This window comes from Pristiophorus japonicus, chromosome 10 (genome assembly GCF_044704955.1).
Source record: "Pristiophorus japonicus isolate sPriJap1 chromosome 10, sPriJap1.hap1, whole genome shotgun sequence".
NCBI classification, from domain to species: Eukaryota; Metazoa; Chordata; class Chondrichthyes; family Pristiophoridae; genus Pristiophorus; species Pristiophorus japonicus.
The window spans coordinates 149798087-149825507 of NC_091986.1; the positions used below are offsets into that span (position 1 = coordinate 149798087).

Below are 27421 nucleotides of genomic sequence, written 5' to 3' on the forward strand. Positions count from 1 at the left end.
ATTTGTAATGTTCTGTGGCCAATCTGGTTATAATGACTGACTGATCTCACCACTTTGTGGACGCAATGCATTGAATATCCAGCTTACTGTGGCATCTTGCTGTCCTGGAACAAAATCATAGTTTCTGAGAATAAAATAGAATCATCTCGCTTTTAATTTTCTGGTAAAATGCTACTACAGTCCTTAAAGGGATAAGCGCACTTTGTAAGTGTGTTTGATTGTATCAGGACTGCACTGCACAAAATTAGAAGAAAGCTTATTTGTATTTGAATACTTTTGCTTGTAGCTGTCAGAAACTAGATTTGACTACAATAGAATCTGCAATGATCTATGATCTTCTGTTGTAATGTTTAAGATTCAGCAGTGAATATATTCAGATTGGAGTTGATTGTGTATAATCCTTTGCCTTCATCAGATGTTTTTTTTTCCCTTGTTACAGTCTTGGATGAAGCTGATAGAATTTTGGATATGGGGTTTTCTGCGACAATGAATGCCATTGTGGAAAACCTTCCTAAGAAGCGCCAGACTTTGCTTTTCTCAGCAACTCAAACTAAATCTGTCAAGGACTTGGCACGACTGAGTCTGAAAGACCCGGAATACGTTTGGGTTCATGAAAATGCTAAATTCAGGTAGGTTGTCATTATTCTGCTTAATATAACAAGGCTGTAAACTTATAGCAGGCCCTCAGATTTTTATTTCTTGTAAGATAACTTTAAATAGTAATCACTTTTGTTCCAGTGTAATGCTTATATCTTGAGTGTTCTGTAGGCCATTCACAACTTGTCTCCTGCGTCAGGCATATATGACAGTTGTACTACTTCACTTGTCTGTTTGTTTTTTTGAAACACAATTTAGTTGCAACTTCAATGAAGTTACAGGTAACTTTGCAGAGAAAAAAATCCAGTACGTTTATGCCCCCTTGTTTTTTTTTGTTTTTTGTTCTTGTTCTTCTTCCTTTCTCTCTTCACATCTCCTCCCCCCCCCCCCCCCCGTCAAGTGGGTAATAATGGAATGCCTCGGGAACAACTGCATTTCTGAAGTGGTGAAAATCATGTTGAATTCCGTAAAATGCAGATTGCAGAAAGCTCATCACAGACTTTTAAAAAGCAATATCAACGATATTGAATTTTATTTTTTACTCTTCCTAGGGATTAAAATTTAATGCAGATACAGTAATTATTTTGTAGTCAGCTAAACCCTTTTCAAATCAACCCAACCGTGGCGACCATTTGCTAGATGGTGACATGTTCTAATTATCCTGTAGCTCACCGTGATTTCAGAGAGACTGATCACTGATCCACCAGTGTGATATTGGCCTCAGCTGTTTGAGTTGTCTCGATTACTCCCTACTACTACAGGTGTAGCGTCCCGAATCCGGAACCCTCGCAACCGAGGCCATTCCAGGTTCCGCGTTTTTTCCAGACTTTGGAACATCTTTCTGACGTCACAAATCCAGAAGCACCCAAGCCCAGGTTCTGGTATTTCCGGATTTCGTAACGTCAGAAGAGCCGGGGAGGGGTGGGGAGGAAGTACCTGCCTAGGAGATGTTCGGGCCGTCTGGGGCCCGCCGAGGAGGTTATCGGGTGGGCCGGCCCAACCGAGGAGGTGTTTGCGTCGGGCGGGCCCTGCCGAGGAGGTCGTCATCGGGCCGAGGATGTTGTTGGGCGGGCCGGCACCACCGAGGAGGTGTTTGGGCAAGAGCCCTGCCGAAGAGATGTTCGGGCGGGCCGCCGAGGAGGCCTCGAGGTAAGGGCAGCGGCGGTGGGACGAGGTGAGGGCTGAGGTTGGGAGGTAGTGTGGCCCCGAGATCGGCAGGGTCGTCAGGTCCGCATTCCGGAAGACCCTGCCACTGATCGAGTCTGGATTCTGGAACATTCCGGAACTCTGGATTCTGGACGCTGCACCTGTATTGCTTCTCCCCTCTTCCATAGACACTGATCTGCTGAAATTTGACTCCCTGCAGACTTGCCTCATTTTATTGCTGGGGCCTCAGAGGTAGATGTCAGACAGTGGGATGTTTTATGAAACTATTTACCATTGTCAGATTTTAGCTTTGGTAGAGCAGGGAAGGGAAACATGATTTTTGGTAGATTTAAAAATCATTTGAGATATTATACTAGGATGGATATCTAAATATTAGCATTATTGGGCTGAGGCTTGGAGCTAATTGCCATGTTTTAGTGTGTCAGAATACACATTGTTCTGTTCACTATGGTATGTGGCAAGGCTGTCCATCCTTTTGATCGGGGGCTGGATACACATTCTGTAACCACAGAGTGACTACATCTGCTTTGGAATGAGGCAGAATCATGATTAAACACCATACCCAACACAATTATATTTTTATTGTCATAAAACATTGTCATTTATTGAATAAACATTTGCATATATTTTCAGAGTTTTGTATGTGAGGTCTGGGCTTTATATTTACAGCTAAACATGCCGAGTTTGCTTCTGCTTTGTCAGTTCTTTCATTCATGGTATCAGCTTTGTTGTGGACAATGAAAGATTGTACTGTAGATGTTTATCGGTGAACTTTAAGCAGGAGCTTGCTTTCTGCAGGTCTTTTTGAGAAACCTTTTATTACATGCACACACGAATAATGAAAGCAGGTAATGAGTGTGACACTGCAGATCTCTAGATTCCTCCGTATAATGCAAGCACATCCACCAGATCAGACTTGCTCTTCAGTTGGCCATTGCATTGAAGCTCAATTAGTTCCATTTGAATGTTTGGTGGGGCATACTCACCGACATAAAAAGGGTTTCAAACCCCTCTAACTCTGGCAATCTGTCATGAAAGTTTTGGAAATTGTTGGAGAAGTTATCAGATTCTGTTATCGCTATTAGAAATTCAATGGATTACTTATCGATGTGAACAATATGAACCTTATTTGGGTTTATTTACCCTTTATACGCCCTGCATACTCTCCAAAGAAGTAAGTTCATGATCATGTTTGAGGTTGCCCACTTTTATTTTAAGATTTCAGCTCGGTCATGCCCACATTGTTAGTCAATTCATCCATGGCAAGACTGTGCCACTTGAAGTTCTGATCTTTTCAATCAGTCATTATTATGACCCCCCCCATATAGTTTCTCCTAATGTTGGTGTAGACAGACCTCTTCACTTGATAGACCATTTCTGCCATGACCGAGCAGTGCTTCACAAAAGCACTTTGTGTATTAGTGCCCAAGATAAACTGTCTGGGACAGTGTGAATCCATATCACTCTTAGCATGTTGGAAAATATAGTGCTTTAGTGGGATTGATTTTTCAGTTTGTTGATCTTCTCATGGCTCAATTTACCTTTAATGTCATGTTTAGTTTTTATAGTAGTCACTGTATATTCTTAACACTGCACATTGTATGACACATGAAGCAAAAGGCGCTCATCAAGGCTACCTCTCTTGAAAGATGTAAATTTTAAAATCTTACTTTCCTCTTCCTTCAGCACTGCTTGCCATTTCAATCTGGCAGGATTGCTTTTCTAAAACAAATTAGGATATCCAAAATGGATGGTTGGGTGTGGAAACTCAGGAAAAATAAGAAAAAATGTGTTGCATGATGTGCAGTCTGCTGAGAAACTTCTTTGATTCAATCGTTCTCTGGTCAGCCAAGTGTAGCTTAATGCATATGTCCCAACATAATTTTGCAGAGCTCCACTTACTGGTGTACAAATGCTGATTTAAGTTTTTGTTATTAAAAGACTAAGGGGCAGTTACTTGGATTAAAGTTGTATTGCAGCTGGTGCAAACCTGAAGCAGTGTGAAATGTCCTGCTTCAAGATGGTCTCAGACTGTATACTAAACTTGATGTGCACTTTGTTGTGCAGGTTTTGTCAATGCAATACAATCCAATGCTAAAATTGCATTGAAAAATGTAATTTTTAGTGACTTTTAAAAAAATTTGTTAGAATAGGTTAAATCAGTTAAAAATGAAACAAAACTCAAATAGAAGAGGGAGAAATGAGAAGGAAGGAAAGATGTAGCAGAAGTAGTCTTTTGAATTTCATATGTAAAATAGCTTGCATTTATTTGTACAAATTTAATAATTGAAGTAATAAAGCAATTCTGATATGTAAATAGTTTTGTTACTGTAATTATTAGGGCTTGTTTCAGTGTCCTGTCCTGATATGTAAGCTGAGAGTTTAAGAATAAACAGTTTCAAGGAGAGTGGAGTTAAATTGGATTCAAAAAGTAAATGCACTGTATTTTTCAAACATTCTTTTTTAAAAAAGGCATCAAATGACTTGGGATTATGCAAGGCAGAGGACGCAGTCATTATTATATGGATAAAATGAGTTGCAGTGAAACTCAGATTATCCATTGCATGGGTATTCCCATCTTCTGAGTATCTTTGTAAAATTATTATAGCTTCCTATTTGGTGAATGACCTGCTGGACACGGTCACTGATTCGGTGCATGTAATGGGCGATGACAGTAGTTGTATCTGTTCACTTGCTCACTAACTAGCTAATTCTTGCTGTAGATGTGAAGTCCAATGTAAGCGCATCATAATTTGTTTACTTCTGATCTTTTTTTCCATTATGTAATATGCAGTTAATGCATATTGATTGGAAAATAATTACAAACTGGCCACCAATGCACATGTAGTGTAAATGTTTAGAAATAAAACATAATTTTCAAAAGGACAGTCCGTTTTAACGTGAGCAATTTAGACTTTTTGGGCAATTTGCTCTCCTTTAGTTCATGGTATTGGTATATACTTGTAATAAAATATCTAAAATATACTTTATGCTCCTGCTTCATTATTGTCTGTTTCTTTACAAGGATATTAAATAGTATTTTCCATTGCAGCACCCCCGGAACACTTGAACAGAATTATGTGGTCTGTGAGCTGCACCAGAAAATGAACATGTTGTACTCCTTTGTGAAGAATCACCTGAATAAGAAGATAATTGTATTTTTTTCAAGCTGCAAAGAGGTAGGTGTTTAATTTAGATATCAAAATACCAAAGTATTTCTGCACATAAATAGAATTCTGTAGTTTTTCCCATTCAAAGTACCTGGGAGAATCACTTCACTATGATTACCTCTTTGCGAGCAGTCACCAGACTTAGCGTAAGCCCCAAACAAATAGCAGCAGTGCACATCCCTCTGCCGCTCTTATGTCCAAGCATTTATGAGCTCTCAGACTTGCAGCTTACGGAGGAGACTGTAATCTTGTCCCGAGTTGTTACACACACCCGAGCCGAGGTGGGTGGCAGCTGTGGCCAGAAGGAAAAGTGAAAGCACGCAGAAGTGATTGAGTCACTGAGAATTTAAATAGCTCCAAATTAACAATTTTCCAGTGCCCTGCATGAACAGCGGAAAAGACAGTCTGCAATTATGCACACATGCGGCTATTGGGTTTCAGTTTACACAGAAACACAAACTGAATCGTGGAATATGATCCCAAAACACTAATAAACATTTTGAAATCCAATGTAACTTACTCTGTTTCCTTATAGCATTTGTCTTTGTCAGGCCTTTTAATCAGGGTTGTTTTACAGTTATATGTTTTTTTTTAAGCTTTTTTTGAATCTTTGTCAACTGTTCTCATTTTTAAAGGAGTAAGGATTATGGTTAGTATTCCTTTGACTGGATTGTTGCGTGGCTGCGACTGTTTAATTAAAATGGAACTACAGGCAGACATGCATTAGAATTGTTGCAGGCCATGATTGTACTGCATTGGTGGATGATTTAAAGAAATGCTACAGATTGCAAGCATGCGATTTTATAGATATAAGGGTAGAAATTTGGGCGTGCCCTTTTTTGGCAGCACAGGGTACAATCGTTTGACTATCAATCTGTGTTCTTTAAATCTGGGGTTAGGAGGAGCATTCCTTATTTCTTGAAATGGACATTTTAAAATTGGGTCCTACAACTTTAAATCTGTAAAATGGACATGTAGATTTAACTTTTATTAAATAACTGTTTGGGGTGGGGGGCTTTGAAGATGTACTGAATCCTTCATATTTTGTTCCTGTACATTAGGTCCAGTACTTGTTCCGTGTGTTTTGCCGTCTTCGCCCTGGTATGCCAATACTGGCTCTTCACGGCAAGCAACAGCAGATGAAACGAGTTGAGGTCTACAATGATTTTTGTCGGAAAAAGGCTGCTGTACTATTTGCAACAGATATAGCTGCTCGAGGACTTGGTATGTAGATTACAGGGATGAAGACCATAGTTAAAAGTATAAGACACTTTGAAGCTTTTATTTGAAGTTTCTCTCTTCCTTCTAATTTTTTTATTCCTAAATTCTATTCCCTTGTAGGAATGTGTCATTCACTTGAATAATTTTTTTTTCTCACACATGCACGTGCTCTCTCTTGTGCTAGCTCGTAGCCTTGTGCTCACTTATGTACACGTGTTCGCTCTCGCTTCTATTTCTCCTCTTTCCCCTCTCCCTCTCCCCTTCTGGCCTGGAACACCTTTCATGTCTGTTAGTTGATCTGTCAAACATCGATGTTTCACCTCAAATTCTTTTTAACGCTTGTTTGGTTAGATTACAATGACATTTCTTGATTGACTTGTTTTGATTATACACTGGATGTGCTGTGCCTGATTGTGATTTTGTTTAATTTTTTTGTACTGCATAGGCATATATAGAACTGGAAAAGACCACTGCGGTCCATTCGGCTGGTTTCAGTGTCTAGGAAATGTATCTCACGATACTTGTCATATCTTTTTTTGGCAGGTATTTAACAATGTTGTCTTGAGTTGGCTGATGCAATCAACCTACACTGCCTCGCTTGGCAGTTCATTCCATACATTTGCCACCTTCTGTATAAGTAGTTAAATCAAAACTATCTTTTCACCCTCTACTAATTTTTTGGCTATGTGCTTTTGTTGTTGAATTTTGTGTCTGTTGCTACATCATGGGATGCAATCAGTTGTCAAGTAAAAAGCCTTAATTGGATCAAATTTGTTGACTCCCTATTCATTTGTGGACAGTGATGACCAATTTCAAAGTTGGTAACACAACATTGTGTCGCCGCCACCCCAACGCCCCCGCCCGCCCATAAATCTTCTTTTAGCTCCATCTCTAAGATGTTGATTCCTTACCAGCGAACAGATCCACAGGCTGTGATCACCTTCTGGTGGCTTTTCCAAGTGATCATTATTCACGTATGAGCCTTGATCAAGTCGGTATCGGTTGGCTTTTACAATGCCAGGGGCTTCAACGCCAAACTGGATCGTGTCCTCATCCAGTGTCCATACATGACCACTTGCAGTAGAGGTCACTGCTTACCTGTCAAGATCAGGATTTCTGGCTGACTTTTGCCTCTCTACTGTGGCTAACAATAATTGCTGAGCTCGGCGAGCTCAGCACAGACCAGGCCCGGAATTTTAATTTGGAGGCAGGCGGGGGGGTCTGCAATGCGGTTGGGAAGACCGGAAGTGGGCGGGTTGGAGGTGGCTTGGGGGTCAACATTCAGATTTTTACCCTTCAACCTCCCAACCGACCCCAACCCACCTTTTTTGGGGGTTAAAATTGCCCCGAGGAATCAACTGAGGGATCTTCCTGATCTGTGCTGCTTAAATATTTACTGGACAAGCTTGCTATTGTGGAAGTCAATATTTAGATTTTTAGCCGAACTTCATAAATGAGTATTGAAAAATAGGCGTGCAAGTTTCCCTGGAAGATATTAAATATTAGCTCCCTTTAAGGCGCTGAAGGGTAGGTAGGAGATCGGGGACTGCTGGTTTTAAAAAGGCCAAAAACAAATTTGGTCCGGTTTCCCCGCCCCTTTCTCATAAGGATGCTAGGCCTTGCCAGACCCAAGTAACTACTAATCGTGTCAGACTTTGCTTCTCCCCCCACCCCCGCCCCCTCCTCCAACCCTGGGCGCCCATTCCCCAGGATTCTTTTTTTTTTTTCCTTTTGCCCTTGCCTACTCCCAGATATTCCAGGGCCCACTCTGTGCTCAGAAACTTGTAGGGTACATTTCCAGTGCCTCCTGATACCGGGCAGCCTGCCATTGCTCCCTAATACTGGGAACTCCCTCCCCAATGTTCCTACACTTTTCTTCTCGTGATTGCAGGACCTGTCTCTGTATTCCCTGAATCGGAGATCCTCTTCTCAGACCCCGGGAACACCCCTTCCCAAAGTATTTTTGTAGCCCGAAACTCCCGAGTTACCCTCATTGCTGCTAAATCCATGTACTTGATAACACCACTCCCCTGTGATTCAACATGGGAAACGTCATGGAAGTTTTGCTTTGTTTGTGTGTCTGTAGATATGCATTTCCACAATTGTTACTTTTCCTGTCGAAGGAACATAGGGACAGGCTATTCAGCCCCTTGAGCCTATTGTGCTAATCAATTAGATTATGGCCGATCTGTACCTCAACTTCATTTACCTGCCTTTGATCCATATGCCTTGACATCCTTACCTCAAAAAAAAATCTGTTTCAGTCATGAAAATTTCAATTGACCCAGAATCTACAGCATTTTGGGAGAGAGAATTCCAGGTTTTCACTTTGTGTAAAAGTGTTTCCTGATTTCACTCCTAAATGACCTCGCTCTAATTTTAAGATTGTGTTTCCTTTTTCTGGATTACCCCACTAGAGGAAATAGCTTCTTTGTATTTACCCTATTGAATCCTTTTTTATAATTTTAAACACCTCAATGAAATCACCTCTCAACGTTATACATCCACATGTCGATCTCCCATATCCATGGCTCGTATTTTGCGTTGAGAATAGATGTGAAGTAAACAGCGCTTACTGTTATTATGGAGTAAATCGGACAGCAACCCTCGGAGTACACACACTCGCAGTTAAACGCGGAAATCCAGAAGTTGCAGTCCGAGTTACCCTGCTCCTCCACAGGCTGTGTTATAACAGTATCTTGCTGATAGACTCAGTATTGAAATCCATGAAGGCATGAAGTTGCGGTCCTTTCCCACTAGCTACCCACTAAACACGGCATAAAAGTTAGGGCTAGTGAATTCTGGCGTAAGTGTATATTTAACAGCATGTTCCCGCTAATATTTTTGGGCGTGCGACCCATTCAAATTACTGCGCATGCCTGTCTTTTTCTGTTATAATGCTGTTGAACAGTCTGTGTGGGACCTGCAGATCAAAGGGAACAGTGGTGATCAGTCACGGTAACTGCCAAACCACCTCTCTGTCCCTAAAACTGTAATTTTACAAGTGTGGAGTCTCATTCCTTCAGAATATAAGTAGTGTTGGCAATTTAAAAAAAAAAATCTTTCTCTGTCTCTTATCTCTCTCTTAATCCCATCAATCTTTCCCAATCTTTATTTCTCTTTCTATACATGATATAAATCTAATTTATACGTCCTGGTTTAGACTGTGCGTGTCTCAGTGAGGATGCTTCAATCTGATTGGTTGAAGAGCTCCGCTGTTGCTTACTGCTCAAGGATGCCACAGATCCCCTGTAGAGGGCGCCACACTGGATCAGATGTCCGATCACAGCAAGTCTGTGCTCAAAAGCCTCTGAAAACGTGTGCAGCTGTCGGCGTAGTGAACGACGAGTGCCATTCCTTTGCCACTGACCGGAAAATCTGGGCCTATATGTGTTTGCGATAAGAGTGCTGAGAGAATATTTCAAGTTTTACAAAGTGACTTAACTGCACATAGTTAAAATAAAAATAAAAGACGAAGCACAGAATATATGTAGATTACTTATTAAACTATTGGAGTGTTTAATTTGACTGCTTTTCTTTCCAGATTTCCCTGCTGTGAATTGGGTTCTTCAGTTGGATTGTCCAGAGGATGCTAATACTTACATTCACCGAGCAGGGAGGACAGCTAGGTATTGTGATGTGCAACTTTGCATATCAAAATGTTTTACAATTCTCTTGGGATTTCTTATAATATGGTTACTCAAGACTGCTTGTGATGAATATTAATTGGAAAATTATAGATTAAAATGTTAATTTTATTTTAAGAGGATCATAAATTTTCATTTTTTATTTTAGCTAGGCAAATTATTTTCTTTTAGCTGAAATGGGATTTTTTTTACATTGTCATGAATATTTTAATGGCTTTCATATTTCCTGCATTATATAGTAGTGTCTGGAAGTAACAAAGGAGACCAGAGAACTATGTGTGGATGAATGTTGTATGAGCTGAATACTTCCTGGTTATGAACTATTGAAAACATGGTAATTTTCAATAAGTTTAGCATGTACAAATAAGGACTTTAATATATTTAAATTAATGTACTAATTCAGTTTTTCATTGCATTATCGGGTACATTTTATTCCATTATTGGATTACAATTTTATAATCCGTGTCGTCCAGTGGCTCAATTGGTAACACCCTCGCCTTGAGTAAGAAGGTCGTGGGTTCAAGTTCCACTCCAAAGACTTGAGCACAAAAATGTAGGCTGACACTCCACTGAGGAAATGCTGCACTGTCTGAGGGGCTGTCTTTCAGATGAGATGTTAAACCGAGGCCCCATCTCCCCCCTCAGGTGGACGTAAAAGATCCCATGGCACTATTTCGAAGAAGAGCAGAGGAGTAATCCCCGTGTCTTGGCCAATATTTATCCCTCATTAACAAAAACAGATTATCTTGTTATTATCACATTGCTGTTTGTGGGAGTTTGCTGAGCTCAAATTGGCTGCTGCATTTCCTAGATTACAACAGTGACTACACTTTAAAAAAAAAAATACTTTATTGGCTGTAAAGCGCTTTGGGACATCCGGTGGTCGTGAAAGGCATGATATAAATGCAAGTCTTTCTTTTTTTCTTTTCATTAATTTGAGATTAAACATCAGGACAGAATTTGTTACTTGGGGACCAAAATATACTTGCGTACCCTGGTACAATTATTCCCCCATCCTCTAACCCAACATGTTTGTGAGCCAAACATTGAAGAAGTACTTCATGACTGGAGACAGTAGATAATTCAGTTCATTTCAGAAGCCCAACATAGATCCACACGAATTAGTATGGCTGGGATGAAACTATTAATTTGAGCCCAGCATGGAGTGTCTGCAGAAAATTCACTCTTTGGGGATGAGAGGAGTGTATGACATGAGGACTGCTTGCAGGTATGTGCTGAGTTATTGAACCTGTGATAATACCATAGATAGACCTGAAAATTGTAACAATCTTATTTTTATGGAGTTGATCCGCTGAGAAATCTCCATTGGCAAGGGAAAGTGGCAGGTGGTTGGCATGGGCACTGTTTTTTTTTAAATGGGAAAAGGAATATTTGATAGTAAGTCAACAAATTTATGCTGAATAATTGGTAAGAGACCAGCTTCCATTGCACCCGAGTACGTAAATGTTTTTTAGTGCATAACTTTTTACAGGATGTACTGTATAATAATTTCTGTAAAATTGTCATACTTTATTCACGGACACCACAATTCACTTTTTTGATTCGTTGGATTAAAATGATTTATAACATTGATGCTACTCATCGCATTGGATTTTTTGTGATCACGTCTAAAATTAACTTTAAAATGACAATATAGTATATGGGACAGTAGAATACGATGCAAATTTCATGTGATAAATGATTTGTGGAAAATGTTAAAGTATTTTTATGCAAAAGTACTTTACATATTCTGTTTCACACATTCATCCTGCCAGCAGTGCCAATGGATTTACTCATCTGGACATTGCTGGGCTATTTGTATTGCCAATTTGTTTACTCGCCACTGGTAACAATTGTTATATCTTGACCCATTCATCCATCACCCTGTGCTTGCTGATCTATGTTGGCTCCCGGTCTGGAAATCAGACTGTATTTTATCCTGGATTTCTAGAATCATTAAATTAGTCTTTATTAATTAAACTACTGCCTGGTCTTGTTGCACAACATAATAAACTGGCCTTACTCTCTTGTGACTAAGAATGATCCATTTATATTTCTCATTCGGCAACTACTTGATTAAAACATTTTCATCCTTGTGTTCAAATCCCTCCATTGCCTCACCCTTCCCTAGCTCTGTAACCTCCAATTCTGGCCCTACATCCCTCTGCGATCTCTGTGTTCCTCCAATTCTGGCCTCTTGTGCACTCTGATTTTCTTCCCTTCACCATTGCTGGCTGTGCCTTCAATGCTCTTCTAAGCTCTGGATTTACCTCCCTGAACCTCTTCGCCTCTCGACCTTTCTCTCCTCCTTTAGAACTCTGCTTATAACCTACCTCTTTAACCAAGCTTTTGTTCACCTGTCCTAATCTCATGTAGCTCAGTGTCAAATTTTGTTTGATAACGCTACTGAAAAATGCTCTCCTAAATCTTGGGTTCAATAGCAATGAAAACCTTTTTTAAAAAAAAAACCCAGTTGCACCCACTTTAAAACTAGATGAAGGGACCAGGGAGGCAGGAAGAAGGCTTTTTTGCATTGCATCCTATAATCCCGTAATAAATGCTCAAAGTGACATAACCCTGGTTCACCCTGGGATGTGCTTTATCCTGCAGAGTAGTGATTGGAAATGGTGCATTGCTTGTATTGGTTATGAGCTAATCTAGATTCCGTTGTCCTTGAAGCTGATCTCAGCAATCGCTTGTCAAGTGCTCCATCTGCTGACAAGTTGCATTAGCATATCTTTTGGAAAAGAACCAATTTGAAGTTGTATAGCTAGTGTGAGAAATGGCTGGCACTAAAATGATGTAGATTGCTTGTTGAGAGAATACTGCATTGCAATGACCGTTTGCTAGTTTTACAGGAATGTTAAAAGGAATGGGGAAGTATTCAAAGTTGATATACAAAAATGCCAGTTAAAATTCACCAAATATTTTAGATATGAAGTAAAAAATGGTAGAGTCTCAATGTAGAAAGATATAAATTTGTCAAAATGAATTCTACATCGTTAAATAATTGAATTTGCGGATTGTCGGATGAGATTTATTTCTGCAATTATGTAATCCATGTATATAAATTCTACAGCTGGTTGGTTGATTCTGTTCTGCCCTATATTATTGCTGTTAAATCTCAAACCTATATGATTTCCATTTAGTTACTGTGGTGATGTGCATTTTCAAAAATGAAGAGAATTAAACCTAGCAAAGGCATGGAATGGAACATGTTTTGGTGCATTAGGAATTATTCAGAACTTTTTGCATTTTCTCAACTATAATTTACTTAGCATCACAAAAATTTTTCAAATTTAGCTTTTCCACAGGTAGTGGAAAGATTTCTTCCTTCCCCACTTCATGTCTCTTTATAATATTATGCTCCAACTACACTATTTACTATACCACCTTGGATATATGACTCTCTATTGTGCTAAGTCATTAATAAATATAGTGAATAGTTGAGGCCCTACCCCCAGCATAGATCCTGTCGGTCACCACAAATCACTTCCTTCCAATTCACATACCCATTATCTCTACACTCTGTCTTCTACCATCTAATCAATAATCTTACCAGGTAAATAGTTCGTCTCCAGTTCCATGAGCTTTAATTTTAGCTAACAGTCTTTTACGTGGAACCTAATCAAATGCCTCCTGGAAGTCAATATAAACTACATCCATAGACAGTCCCCTGTCCTCTACTGAGTTACTTCCTCTAAAAATATATTTAGTTTCGATTTACATAACCTACCCATTACAAATCCACATTGTCTCCAATCGGCTCCAATTTCTCTTAAGTGCTCAGTCACTCTGTCCTTAATTATGGATTTCAGTAGCTTCCCCACGAGATGTTAGACTAACAGGTCTTTAATTTCCTGGTTTCTCTCTCGCCTTTCTTAAATAATGGAATTATATTTGCAATTTTCCAATCTAAAGGGATAATTCCTGAATTGAGAGAGCTTTCCTTGATTATGGCTAAATCATCTGCAATTTCCTCACCTACTTCCTTTAAATCTCTAGGGTGGAAATCATCAGATCCTGGGGATTTGTAATTTTTTCTAATACGGTTTTCTTGCTTTAACTTTAGTTAGTTCCAGTCCTTGATTCATTATTATTTTCCCTGACATGTCAGGTATATTATCCATTCTCTACTGTGACGACTGACAAAATAATCAAAGCAACCTATCTATTTTTATTCTCAAAATATGTATCTTTTGATGAAGAAAGTTTTAGAAACTCCTATTATAAAATCTTTTAAAAAGGGGTTGCTCTATATTGGTCTTTTCCCCCGGATTCACTTTCAGTGGCTTTTTGGTTTTCTATGTTTTCTATGTAGTGGAGAGGTTTATTTTATCTATTTTTGAGTACTTTGGTTTAGATGTTTCTGTTGTCTGGTGCCAGGTCCTTCAAAATTTTATTAAAGACAACTTTTTTTGTTAAACATGGAACAAGAGTATCTGGGACTTGATTTGGTCAATATAATATAAGTTGATTAAAACTATTTCTGTAAATCTGTGAAAAACAGAAAATTTGTTTGCACAGCATCCTGCATATTTCATGCCATTGAAAAGCACTGCAAAATGGAATACATAATTGAGCATATGATGAAAGTCTGCAAATGTATGATGGTGTGAACGGAATTGATGGGTACACCAGGCAATTCACATTGATAAACGGCTGTTGAGTGGCATGAAATCTAGCTTTAATGATTCACATGGTTTGGAAGAAATTTGTAGTAGTTTTTGCTTAGTTGTATTACTGTAGGGTCGAGTAAGGACAAGTAATCATCTCATGGATTATTTTTCTTCTCCAATTTTTCTCCCCCTGTTCTCACTCTTTTGGGTACAGTTCCACAGATGCTGACCTTTGGTGAGCCTACACAAGGGGTGTCAGCAGGTTATTTGATTATTTGAAGGCATTATAACTGAGCTCAATCCAAGCCTAATCCTATCGTTGCTCAGTGTTGATGTATGCACTTTTCAGCAGGGGTCACTGGATAGTGGTGTGGAGCAGAAACCCTGCCCATTTTGCTTCGCTCTTCTCCCGAGCCAAGGGTTGCTGAGGTCAATCGTGCCCTTGCTGACATCAGTTAACGCAGCACAGTCAGGAAATTGATCGTGGGGCCTCAGTTACAACAAATCCCAGTTAAATCATTGATTCATAGGATAGTACGACATAGAAGGGGGCCTTTCGGCCAATCGAGTCTGCGCCGGCTCTTTTGAAGAGCAATCCAGTTAGTCCCACTTCCCCGCTCTCTCCATATTCCTGCAATTTTTCTCCCTCCAGTAGTTATCCAATTCACTTTTGAAAACTATTATTGAATCTGTTTCCACCACCCCATCAGGCAGTGTATTGCAAATCCTAACCACTCGTGTAAAAAGGTTTTTCCCTTGTGTCCCATCTGGTTCTTTTGCCAGTCACCTTAAATCTGTATCCTCTAGTTATCGACCTTCAGCCATTGGAAACGGTTTCTCTTTATTTACTCTATCTAAACCCTTCATGATTTTAAACACCTCCAACAAATCTCTTAGCTTTCTCTGCTCCAAGGAGAATAACCACAGTTTCTCCAGTCTATCCATGTAACTTTAAGCCCTCATCTCTGGAACCATTCTAGTATCTAGTAAATCTCTTCTGTACCCTCTTCAAAGCCTTCACGTCTTTCTGAGGTGCTCAGAATTGGACACACTACTCGAGCTGGGGCCGAACTAGTGTTTTATATAGGTTTAGCATAACTTTCTGGTGTTTGTACTCCATGCCTCTATTTATAAAGCCCGGGATCCCATATGCTTCATTAACTGCTTTGTTAATCTGTCCTGCCACCTTCAAAGATATGTGCACAAACACCCCCATGTCTCTCTGTTCTGGCACCCTGTTTAACATTTTATCAATTGGCATGCGTGTCTCTCCTCCTTCCTACCAAAATGTATCACTTCACACTTTTTTGCGTTGAATTTCATCTGCCATGTGTCTGCCCATTGCACCAGCCTGTGTCTCCTCTGAAGTCTAATACTATTTTCCTCACTGTTTACTATACTTCCAAGTTTTGGTGCCTGCCAATCTTTGACTCCAATTTACCCGAGCCAGATTCCTCTTCAATTTGCTGAAGTTAGCCCTCCTTCAGGTAAGTATTTTTATTCTAGATTGCTCCTTATCCTTCTCCTTAACTAATCTAAACCTTATGATACTATGACCACTATTCCTAAGATGCTCCTCCAATGTGACAGTCTACACTTTATTCCCTAGGAATAGATCCAGCAATGCCTCCTTCCTCATTGAGCAGGAAATCTACTGATCAAGAACGTTCTCCTGAACATACGTCAGAAATTCCTCCCCCTTTCTGCCCTAAATACAATCTCTGCCCCAATTTGGGGATGGAGTATAAAATTAGGAAAGTCTTGCTACAGCTGTACAGGGTGTTGGTGAGACCACATCTAGAGTACTGTACACAGTTTTGGTCTCCTTATTTAAGGAAGGATATACTTGCATTGGAGGCCGTTCAGAGAAGGTTCACGAGGTTGATTCCTAGGATTAGAGGTTGCCTTATGAGAAAGGTTGAGCAGGTTGGGCCTGTACTCATTGGAGTTTAGAAGAATGAGAGGTGATCTTATTGAAATATAATATTCTCAGGGGGCTTGAGAGGGTAGATGCTGAGAGAATGTTTCTCCTCGTGGGGGAATCTGGAACTAGGGGGCATAGTTTCAGAACAAGGGGTCGCCTATTTAAGACGGAGAGGAGAAGGAATTTCTTTGGAGTGTCGTGAATCTTTGGAATTCTCTACCCCAGAGAGCTGTGGAGGCCGAGTCATTGAATATATTTAAGGCTGAGAGAGACAGATTCTTGAATGTAGGGGAGTCAAGGGTTATGAGGGAACAGGCAAGAAAGTGGAGTTGAGACCAAGATCAGATCAGCCATGATCTTAATGAATGGCGGAGCAGGCTCGACTGGCCGTATGGCCAACTCCTGTTATGTTCTTATTTAATATTGGGGTAATTGAAGTCTCACATTATCGCTACTCTCTAGTTCGTGCACCTCTCAGTAATTTCCCTGTAAATCTGCTCCTCTATCACTTTCCCACTATTTGGTGGCCTATAAAATATACCAATTAGCGTAATAGCTACTCTATTGTTTCTTAACTCCAACCAAATAGATTCTGTCTTTGACCCCTCAATGACATTTCCTCTTTCTAGCACTGTATTATTTTCCTTAATAGAGGGTGATTCTGAGCAGTAAGAGCATTGGTGGGAGGAGTGAAGGCCTGTGTGGTTGGGGAAGTCTGAGGAGGAGTGTCATTGGATTCAGTAGCCGGGAGGAGGTTTTGGAGTGTGGGAGCACTGGGATGGGATTGCTTGGTGTGGAAGTGGTGAAGGATGGACCCATGGGTGTGGCAACATTGGGATGTTGGGATACGGGGCCATTGGGGAGGGAAATCACTTGGTAAAAATACCAATTGTGGCAGAGTATATTTGACTGAAAAAATATCCACTGTTTATGTAGGTACTGCATACGTCTGGATGCATTTACACTGTAACTGTAGCGTTGAAGTGAAATGGTTTTGCATTGCACCAGTACTGTAATTATAGTTCAAATGCAGCCTGTATCAAGAGCCGGGGGTTTTCGTGGCACTGCGGTGCCTCAGTCAGGTTGGGTCTTAATACGTGTGTTGCATCCAAGTTTAGTGTCATTGTGAAGATGAAACAGCTTTGCACTGAAGCTAAACTTGTATCATGAATGCGCTGCCAGAGATCAACCTTGGCTACAGTATTTTAATTGTATTTAATTAAATAATATTTTGAGGATACTTTTTATAACAATCAGTTTAAAAAAAAAATAACGGGTTATTTTAAGTTTAAGTATGTGACTCTGAATTTGAAAAGGACGAAGCTAATGAATAATTAAGAGAACCTATGACTGCCGAGAGCTATATCAGTAAAGCTTCACCTGCCAACTGAATTCTCATGCCAACATTTGCAGAAGTTTTGCCAGGCTTTGGCTAGGTTAGCAGATGGAGCCCTGCTAATGACTTCAATGTTCCATCTCTTTGCAAATGAAGAAAAGTTCACAGATAAACTGATGTTCTGTTCTATGATTGATATTACTGTGATTGTAAAGCATACTTTGTGTACATTGTCAATGGCACATTTTTTGGGGGCAGAGAATATATAAACGCCTTTTCTGTGAACATTCTTTGGGATTTTTCTCACTATGTTGTTTCTACGTGTGCAAGTGTTTGGATTTAAAATCACCTGACAAAAATCTGCAACAGGTGTGTTTGTAATCTGTAACATGTATGGCATTTCCTTATTATCTAACTGTTGATAAACCTGTAAAAGGGGCATCACAAAGTAGTGATCCTAAAAACCGTGCACCTAAATATTTTTGTAAAATATTAAATTATATGTGTAAATTTTAAAGATTTGATATGTAGTGAAGAATAATGGAAAGTTTTAAAGTTGTAATCTAATCTCATAGTTTGTAACCTACTGAAATGCTTTGCAAACTGTCTGAACCCCTCAATCAGTTTACAGCCATGGCACATCCAAATATCCATTAATCTGTAAAACCTGGCTATAGTCATCATCATAGGCGGTCTCTCGAACGAGGATGACTTGCTTCCACACCAAAAGAGATGAGTTCACAGATGTTTCAATGAAGGACCCGATATTCCAGTCCTGAACTCCAAAGGTGGAAGATGCCCGTGCATGGATTTTTTTAACGTGTGGTGACCGTTGCATACCGTTGCATACTGGCTTGACAGAGCTAGGCCTTTATCCAGTGTCAAGGGTTAACCAGGATGACTGGAGACCTGCTCTGCTGCATGGACCAAGTGTGCACACATATTGCAGTGTGGGCTGTGGTTTTTGCCCTAGGTTCTGCTTGTGTAATAAACTACTGACTAAGTTGAAGAGCAGAGGGTAGTTGACATGTAATTTTTGTGAAGCACTTTGAGATGTTTCTTAGGCATGATAAAGTGCTTTATAAATGCAAGTATTTTTACTTGTATGCAGTTAGGGGGAAGAAAGAGGAGGAAATAAATCTAATTGGGCATTGCTACTTTGAGTTTTGATACTCAGTTGTGAATTTTAGTGTAGATTGGTATTTAAACATATGGTATACTTTATTTCATAGGTACAAGGAAGGTGGTGAAGCATTGCTAGTACTACTTCCATCTGAAGAGAAAGCTATGGTGAAACAGCTGGAGGAGAAAAAAGTCCCCATCAACAAAATAAAGTAATACTTTTATCAAAGTAACATCCAGAGCTAAAGTGTGGTTGTGTTTCTACTTGTATATTATACTGGCTAAGAAAATGTTGTAAAAATGTTACATTGCCTGAGATGGAAGTGTTACAAGTTCAAAGCACTTGAATCACCTTGCCTTTGTTTTTGAAAGTTTCAGGAATGGGCGGTTGCTGGTGAAGTATGCACAACTGAGAGTTTGGGTTATAATAGCCTTTTTTTAAAGATCAGGATAAAAATATTTTAGTTTTGCTGATCTATGTTTGTACGTGGTGGGGGAGCATTTTTTGTTTGTTTGTAAGGAATTTTGGTAAAGTTTGCTGTTCTATTGAACAAAGCATCTTCCAGGTATGATTTCATTAAGTCATAAAAGCCTCCTTTAATTTCAAACTATAAATTTGGATATGTTCTGTATTCACCATCTACTTTGTTATGGATTCCCGTACTCTGATGTGCAAAATAAAACCGGTAACTTAAAATTAGCTTTGAGCTTAATGCGCACACAGTTTGGTATAGACTTTTTTTTTTAACAGGAATGTAAAATCGGAGTAGTGTTTGTTACTTTAGTAGGTTTGCTGAAGTTTAAATATTGGTTTGCCTGTGATGAAGCACATTTCCTGAGATGGAGTAGTGCTGAAGGCTGATGTGGAGAAGTTCTCTATCCTGGTTGAAGGAAAAGGTTTAGCGGGTGAAGAGTGCAGTGAGATATTTCTAAAATAAGACAGGACAGCACAATATACATGAGGTTGCCAATATTCTGCATTGTTTTCTTTTTTCAGTAACTCTTCGTATTGGAGTTTACTTTCTAGTTTTTCCAAACCTTTTAGATGACGTGTCACCTGATGAAGTGATAGCCTGTAAAGTTCTAGTCTATATGAAGTGGCATGCTTCGATCAATTCACTTCATACTCTATCATTTGTTTTTCTTTGGGATAATTTTGCTGGTTACTTGGTATAAACATAGGAATATAGTTGGCAATTTTCGGCATCATTGGGCGCCGCTTTTTGGCTCCCGGCGGCTTTTTTGGCCGTAATCGGGAATTTGAAATTTTCCCCAAAGTCTTAGGGCCGGCACCGACTGTCAGCACCAGATATTTTGGCGCTGGTCTGCGTTGAAAAGGGATTCCGCGCTGTTTCTGGCCACTTTTGCCAGTTTCCCCAGCAATGATTTTTTTTTCAAAACGGCGCAGAGTGATCTTTGGTACCGTTGTAAAAAAGCCTACCTTAACTTAAGGAAATTAGCGCTGGCCCGCTACAATCCCGGGCCAAATGGCCTCCCTGCTCCCATGCTAATTTAAATATTTTTGGCAGGTTTCCTGCTTGCGCGGGGCTAGGTGGGGATGGAAGAGAGGAAAATGCAATCCCTGGACCCCTGTAACAGAGCAGCTGAAGAGGCATACGATTTAAAAAAAACTTGTCTGCGAGATTTAAACTTAACTTTATTATAAAATATGTAATTTGAAAAAAAATAATACGTTTATTCATTAGATTAACTTTTATATCTTTTAATGCCTTTATTAAAGTTTTTACATGAAGGACTCTGCCTCTCCCAAAAGCCTGCCATTGATTCCATTCATGAAAGGGCTTTTTAAACTTTAAACAACATTCTGCATGCCATAGCAAAGCTGGATGCCATTAACATGCTTGTTAAACAGTGGGTACATAGTTATCTCCTGGAAATTCTGTGCAGTGGGCGGAAGGTGGTTTGGGATTTAGGATCGGCTTATGTCCTTTTTAACAGTGGGAGATAGGGACAGTTGCCTATGAATTGGTGTTATTTCATTTGACTCACTGCTCAAGGGGTGAGGGTGGGGAGTTGGTGTTTTGGGTTGCCATCAGTTGCTGGACTTTGTGCTGTTTTGAGTTAATTTAGCAGGGTGTTGCTTTCCTAATATTTTGCAGTGGCTGGGAGCGGTTGAATGGCTTCAGTTGTGATCTTGGAGATTATAGTAATTCTCTGTAAGGGGGCATGAGAGTGCCACCTGCCTTTCTGTTGGGAAATATCATCCGAGTTCTGCCAATCCAGGGTGTAACATTAGTGCTTATAATTTCCCTTTCATCTCCAGTACACACTCACAGAATGGGTGTTCAGGTCAGCATTGGAAAGGAGCGTGATTATTGCTCAGTGTATTGTGTGTGGTTTTATGTTGCAAATTTTGCTCTGAACAAAATGTTAATGCTCAGTTTTCCTCTTCGGGCTCTTCTAACCCCTGACTTTGGTCTGGGGGTTAGAATGTTAGTGGCAGCAATGACAACCTGGGTGTGCTCCCTTATTGCTGCTACTACATCTGACATCCCCTGCCTCATCTGTCCCGACAGTGTTGCTACCTCTAATGACAGTCCCGCAATTTCTCCCCTCACCTCATCCATTCCTCCAGCCAGTGTCATTCCTCCAGCCAGTGTTGCTACTTCAAGTGTCAGTCCTGCTAATTCTACCCTCACCTCACCCAAGGTTTCCAGGAGTGATTTCGTTAGCTGGATGCTCTCCCCACTCATCCCCACGAGCTGTCCTATACTCCCTGTATCCTATATTTCAGGTTCATCTCTCCCTCCCACCCTCCCCTGCCATCTCTGAGGTGTGGCTTGCTGCGACACACTGGGACCCGCAGCCTCAAACGGTACACCTTGAAATGTCGCGTCGGTTGAATCGCTCAGGAAAGGGGTTCACCAGCTCCAATTCCAGTGTAACCATCTCAGTATCAGGGTCTTCCTGCTGTCCTTCAGTCTGCTGATGTAGATGAACAATATCTGGACTGATGGCTTCCTGATCATGATCTTCTACTTCAGGTGCATCTTCTGTCTCTTCCTGATGCGCAACATCTGAGAGCAGATGCTTGGTTAGCAGCAGGGGAGGAAGCGGAAGCATAGCCAGCCCACGCAGTAGTTAATATTTACAACCCAGACTATGCAATTTTCGGTGCTTATCCTCTTGGTAACCTGGGCTCAGCGACCAGGTTGGTGGTTGATCTTCTCCTGTGAGGTTTAATCATATCAGCTATCCTCTGTTCCATGGCTGTTAGTTGCAATCTACACACCGGACCTTCTCCAGTGTTTGATGTGAAGGTGGAAAATCAGAGCCAGAATCTTGTTATGAAGAACGGTGTACACCTCAAGTAGGATGTGCATAATATTTCCGCTTTATAAACTTTGAAAAATAAGTTGGGGAAGCAATGACATAATAGCTTGATTAATGATGCATTAATCATAAGAATATCTTCAAATATACAGCTATAACCTTTGATGGGCTATACAATGGACAAGAATCACTTATCGTAATTGAATTCTACTATGCGGCTCAGTGTCATTTTCTATCTCATAATACTCCTGTGAAACGCCTTGCGATGCTTCACTACATTAAAGGTGCGATATAAATACAAGTTGTTATTGTGATCTAAATAGAAATGATACGAACTACAAGAACAGTGAGAATACAGTTACATTTTTCAAATTCCAGTTAAACCTCTGTCTGCAGCACTTGTCCTAACTATGTTCTTGCATATTATTATTAAATAATGCAAACTGCAAATATGGGAAAAGAATTGGAGCCGTACCTTCCGCATCATTTTGTGGAGGCAGATGGGCCGTTATTTTGAAAGTTGAGGCAATGTGCTTTAAACAGTCTTTCCATTGTCTTGCCTTTGGGCAAAACAAGTGAAAGAGTCTAGAGTTTTATTTTCCATTTTGCCCTATGTAGCTTACTGCAGAAAGGCATTTGAGGTTAAATTTATAAATTTAAACAAAAATGTATATTTGGATGATGGTGGTGAAAATATCTTCTATTATGACATTATCAGGATTTTGCTTCAGTTCTTGATTTCTCTGAAGGCAGTGATTCACACTGGAATATGGTTCCATGGACCTGAAATCTATCCGGTACATTGCCTGCGCACCTGTTCTTCAAAACTAAATCTAGACAGTGAGTTGCCAGGCTATGTGAGTGTAGGGCATCCCAGCTAAACTTTGTCTTGTCGGCATCCGATGTTGACGCACGCACTTTCCAGAGGGGGTAACTGGACTGCCACTAATATTTTCTGTCAATACAGTGCTTATAGAGAACATCATCCTGCCTAATGATGTGGCCCCACCCGAAGCATCAACCTTGCTGCCAACGACTTTAGCTGAGGTCAGCTATCTCTGTCCTCTTGGTCTGCATAGCTGAGTACCATGCCAGGGGTGGTTTTATCTCTGTTTTGAAAGTGGAGATTCCAGCGCTTCAGTTCAACCATTGTAACCCAGTTTCCTTTCTCCTTTTAGTTCAGGTTGAAGGTGTGAGAATTGCACTTAACCACTATCTGTTATTGCACTCATAGGAATGATGAATGTTCATAGTTTGTAGTTTAAAAGTGCATTGGTCTTGTCCAGTATTTTCTTTCTCGGACATGCTGCGGAGCTATTCAATTTTCCCTATTTGCATAGTTCCTTTTGTGTAGTTCGAAAGTCTGCCAGAAAGTGCTGCCAGTAACGAAAAAACACACACTGACAGTTGTAGAAAGAGAAAATGCTAGAAAAATGCAAGATGTTAGTGAGCATTTGAAACAAAGACTGGTCAATGTTCTGGGCAGGACCCTCTATGTACTGAGCGTGCTTTACACATGTTGTAGTCTCCTGTATTTACAGTGTAAGGCACATAGATTTCTCCAAATACATTTACAAATGGGAATAGAAACATAGAAAATAGGTGCAGGAGTAGGCCATTCGGCCCTTCGAGCCTGCACCGCCATTCAATGAGTTCATGGCTGATCATTCTCTCAGTACCCCGTTTCTGCTTTCTCTCCATACCCCTTGATCTCTTTAGCCGTAAGGGCCATATCTAACTCCCTCTAGAATATATCCAATGAACTGGCATCAACAACTCTCTCTGGCAGGGAATTCCACAGGTTAACAACTCTGAGTGAAGAAGTTTCTCCTCATCTGAGTCCTAAATGACCTACCCCTTATCCTAAGACTATGTCCCCTGGTTCTGGACTTCCCCAACATCGGGAACATTCTTCCCGCATCTAACCTGTCCAGTCCCGTCAGAATCTTATACGTTTCTATGAGATCCCCTCTCATCCTTCTAAACTCCAGTGAATAAAGACCGAGTTGATCCAGTCTCTCCTCATACGTCAGTCTTGCCATCCCGGGAATCAGTCTGGTGAACCTTCGCTGCACTCCCTCAATAGCAAGAACGTCCTTCCTCAGATTAGGAGACCAAAACTGAACACAATATTCCAGGTGAGGCCTCACCAAGGCCCTGTACAACTGCAGTAAGACCTCCCTGCTCCTATAATCAAATCCCCTAGCTATGAAGGCCAACATACCATTTGCTGCCTTCAGCGCCTGCTGTACCTGTATGCCAACTTTCAATGACTGATGAACCATGACACCCAGGTCTCGTTGCACCTCCCCTTTTCCTAATCTGCCGCCATTCAGATAATAACTAGACTATATTCTTTAAAAATCAGAATGCATTAACATTTTTAGGAGGTGGAAAGGTCGCCTACTTATAACTTTGTTATATGGCCAGTCTCCTATTCCAATGCCCTGCTGGCTGGTCTCTCATCTTCTGCGTTCCATGAACTTCAGCTGATCCAAAGCTCTGCTACCCAAATCCTAACGCTTGCCATGTCCTGTTCACCCATCACCCCTGTGCTCTCTGACCTACATTGGTTTCTGCTCCAGCAATGCCTGGATTCTCATCCTTGTTCAAATCCCTCCACAGCCTTTCCCCTCCGTATTTCTGTGACCTCCTCCAGCACTGCAACCCTCCTAGATCTCTGCATTCCTCCAATTCTGGGGCTAGAAATTCGGATTTTGGACATAGCAGTTTTTTTCTGCCAAAAATACCACTATGACTGCTATGATTTCGAGGCCCAACACTTAGGAGAAAATGGGAAAAAATGTGCCCAGTGGGAAAAGTTGGAGTTGCACGAGGATTCGTGGCACAAACTGCAAATTTCCTGCAACTTTTCTCCGAGGCTGATAACGCTGCGAATTAGGCTGAGGGAGGGGGGGATAATTCCGCCCAAAAATCACAAAACATTCACAAGACCCTTTTCTAACGAATCGCTGCAAAAGAATTAAAAAATAAAAACTTTAACTTGCCTTTTGGCAGGTCTTCATACTTACCGCCGTTCCAAGGGTTGAAATGCAGGTTTTTCCGCGACCTTTTTGTTTGGGTCCTATCTACGGGTCACTGCTGAGCCATTTATTGGGTGAAAGCACATTTTCCAGTCTTGCATGCCAATGGTCTGCTCCCCAGCGGTATTTCAAAACCGCTGGTGCAAGACTTCAGGGAATTTCCTGCTGTACCGTTTTCCGCCCAAAATGGCGGAGTATCATCGAAAAACCCGCTGCAAGGTTGGGGAATTTCCAGCCCCTGGTCTCTTATATTACAACAGATTCTATTTCAAGAAGTACTTCATTGTCTGTAAAGTACTTTGGAAAGTCCGGTGGTTGTGAAAGGTGCTATATAAATGCACGTCTTTCTTGCGCATCTTTGATTTCCATCGCCCATCCATTTGCAGCCCTGCCTCCAGCTGTCTCGCCCCTAAGCTCTGGAATTTCCTTCTTAAACCTCTCCGCCTCTCCACCTTGCTCTCCTCCTTTAAGGCGTTTCTTAAAACTACCTCTTTGCCCTGTACTAATATCTCTTTGTGGCTCGGGGTGACATTTTTGACTGTTAATGCCCCTGTGAAATGCCTTCGTTAAAAACACTATAGCAATGCAAGTTGTTATTAAGACAGGTTGACAGTGACATGGATAATTCAACTGTAAAAATGGGTCCTTGTTGTAACAGGATAACCTTAAAAAATGTTTAAAAAAAAATTATGCTTCCTTTTCTCCATGGGTCTAGTCCATCTTTGGTGCTTGAGGAAATCTGGCATGGCACCATGCTGAAAGTTGTTAATATTTTTCATATTTAGAAAGCAGCACATATTTACAGTTAAAACTGGCTAAAATTTATATTTTGTGCAAAGGTGCTTTAAATTGTCCTTGCGCTTGTGTCAGTGATTACACCAATTGCAAAAATTAAAATCTATCCTGTATTCTTGCTTTTGGCTCTCTGGATCTTAAATCTGCTTATTTTAGGAGCGTTGTATTGTGGATTAATGGGTTGTTAGCAATTCAATTTTTTTTTAAAGTCATTATTTTAAACTTTTATGTTTAATCTTTTTAAACAGAATAAACCCAGGAAAACTAACAAATGTACAGACAAAGCTAGAAGCTTTTTTAGCTCAAGAGCAGGAGCTGAAAGAACGAGCGCAACGGGTGAGTCTTTCAGTTTCTGATAACTTCAATTATGATACCTTTTTGATAATTTTGATTAATTAGGTGTAAAAACAGTAAGGGGTACAGTGGATTATCACTTGTTTCCCCTTCAATCGGTAAATATAGGACATCAGGCACTTTGTAATTACAAAGATACTTGGTAGAGATTAGCACAACAGTCAATGCTGAAATATGAAGTTTTGTTTTATCACAAATGGAAACTTGAAAATTGATTCATAAACTTGTGTGATTGTCATTGCAGTGGTGCTGATAGTTAGTCTTGTTGTGATCATATTTGTTCACTTTCTTTGAACAACATACAAGGTAATGATTTAATCTGTTTAGTATTGTAATTTTTTCATTAGCCTAATTTTCTTAAAATGAAGACCAAATCGAGGAAATATAAAAATAAAATATAAAAATTGTATGTGTGTATATGTTGTGTGTGTGTGTGTATATGTTGTGTGTGTGTGTGTATATGTTGTGTGTGTGTGTGTGTATATGTTGGTGTGTGTGTGTATATGTTGGTGTGTGTGTGTATAATGTTGGTGTGTGTGTATAATGGTGGTTGTGTGTGTGTGTATAATGGTGGTGTGTGTGTGTGTATATATGTTTGTGTGTGTGTATTTGTGTGTGTGTGTGTGTGTATATGTTTGTGTGTGTATATGTTGGTGTGTGTGTATATGTTGGTGTGTGTGTGTATATGTTGGTGTGTGTGTGTACATGTTGGTGTGTGTGTGTATATGTTGGTGTGTGTGTGTATATGTTGGTGTGTGTGTGTATATGTTGGTGTGTGTGTGTATATGTTGGTGTGTGTGTGTATATGTTGGTGTGTGTGTGTATATGTTGGTGTGTGTGTGTATATGTTGGTGTGTGTGTGTGTATATGTTGGTGTGTGTGTGTATATGTTGGTGTGTGTGTGTATATGTTGGTGTGTGTGTGTGTATATGTTGGTGTGTGTGTGTGTATATGTTGGTGTGTGTGTGTGTATATGTTGGTGTGTGTGTGTGTATATGTTGGTGTGTGTGTGTATATGTTGGTGTGTGTATATGTTGGTGTGTGTATATGTTGGTGTGTGTGTGTATATGTTGGTGTGTGTGTGTATATGTTGGTGTATGTGTGTATATGTTGGTGTATGTGTATAATGTT

The 27421-nt window shown here is 40.2% G+C and overlaps 1 protein-coding gene across 1 annotated transcript in view; it reads left to right on the plus strand.

Moving 5' to 3' along the window:
- Positions 1–27421, plus strand: part of ddx10 (DEAD (Asp-Glu-Ala-Asp) box polypeptide 10) — a 464721-nt gene that overhangs the window by 54951 nt on the left and 382349 nt on the right. The window contains exons 6-11 of the mRNA XM_070892172.1: positions 440–629; positions 4817–4943; positions 5996–6158; positions 9700–9784; positions 18914–19015; positions 26185–26272. Coding sequence (XP_070748273.1) covers positions 440–629; positions 4817–4943; positions 5996–6158; positions 9700–9784; positions 18914–19015; positions 26185–26272 — 755 coding nt within the window. The remainder of the gene's footprint in view (positions 1–439; positions 630–4816; positions 4944–5995; positions 6159–9699; positions 9785–18913; positions 19016–26184; positions 26273–27421) is intronic.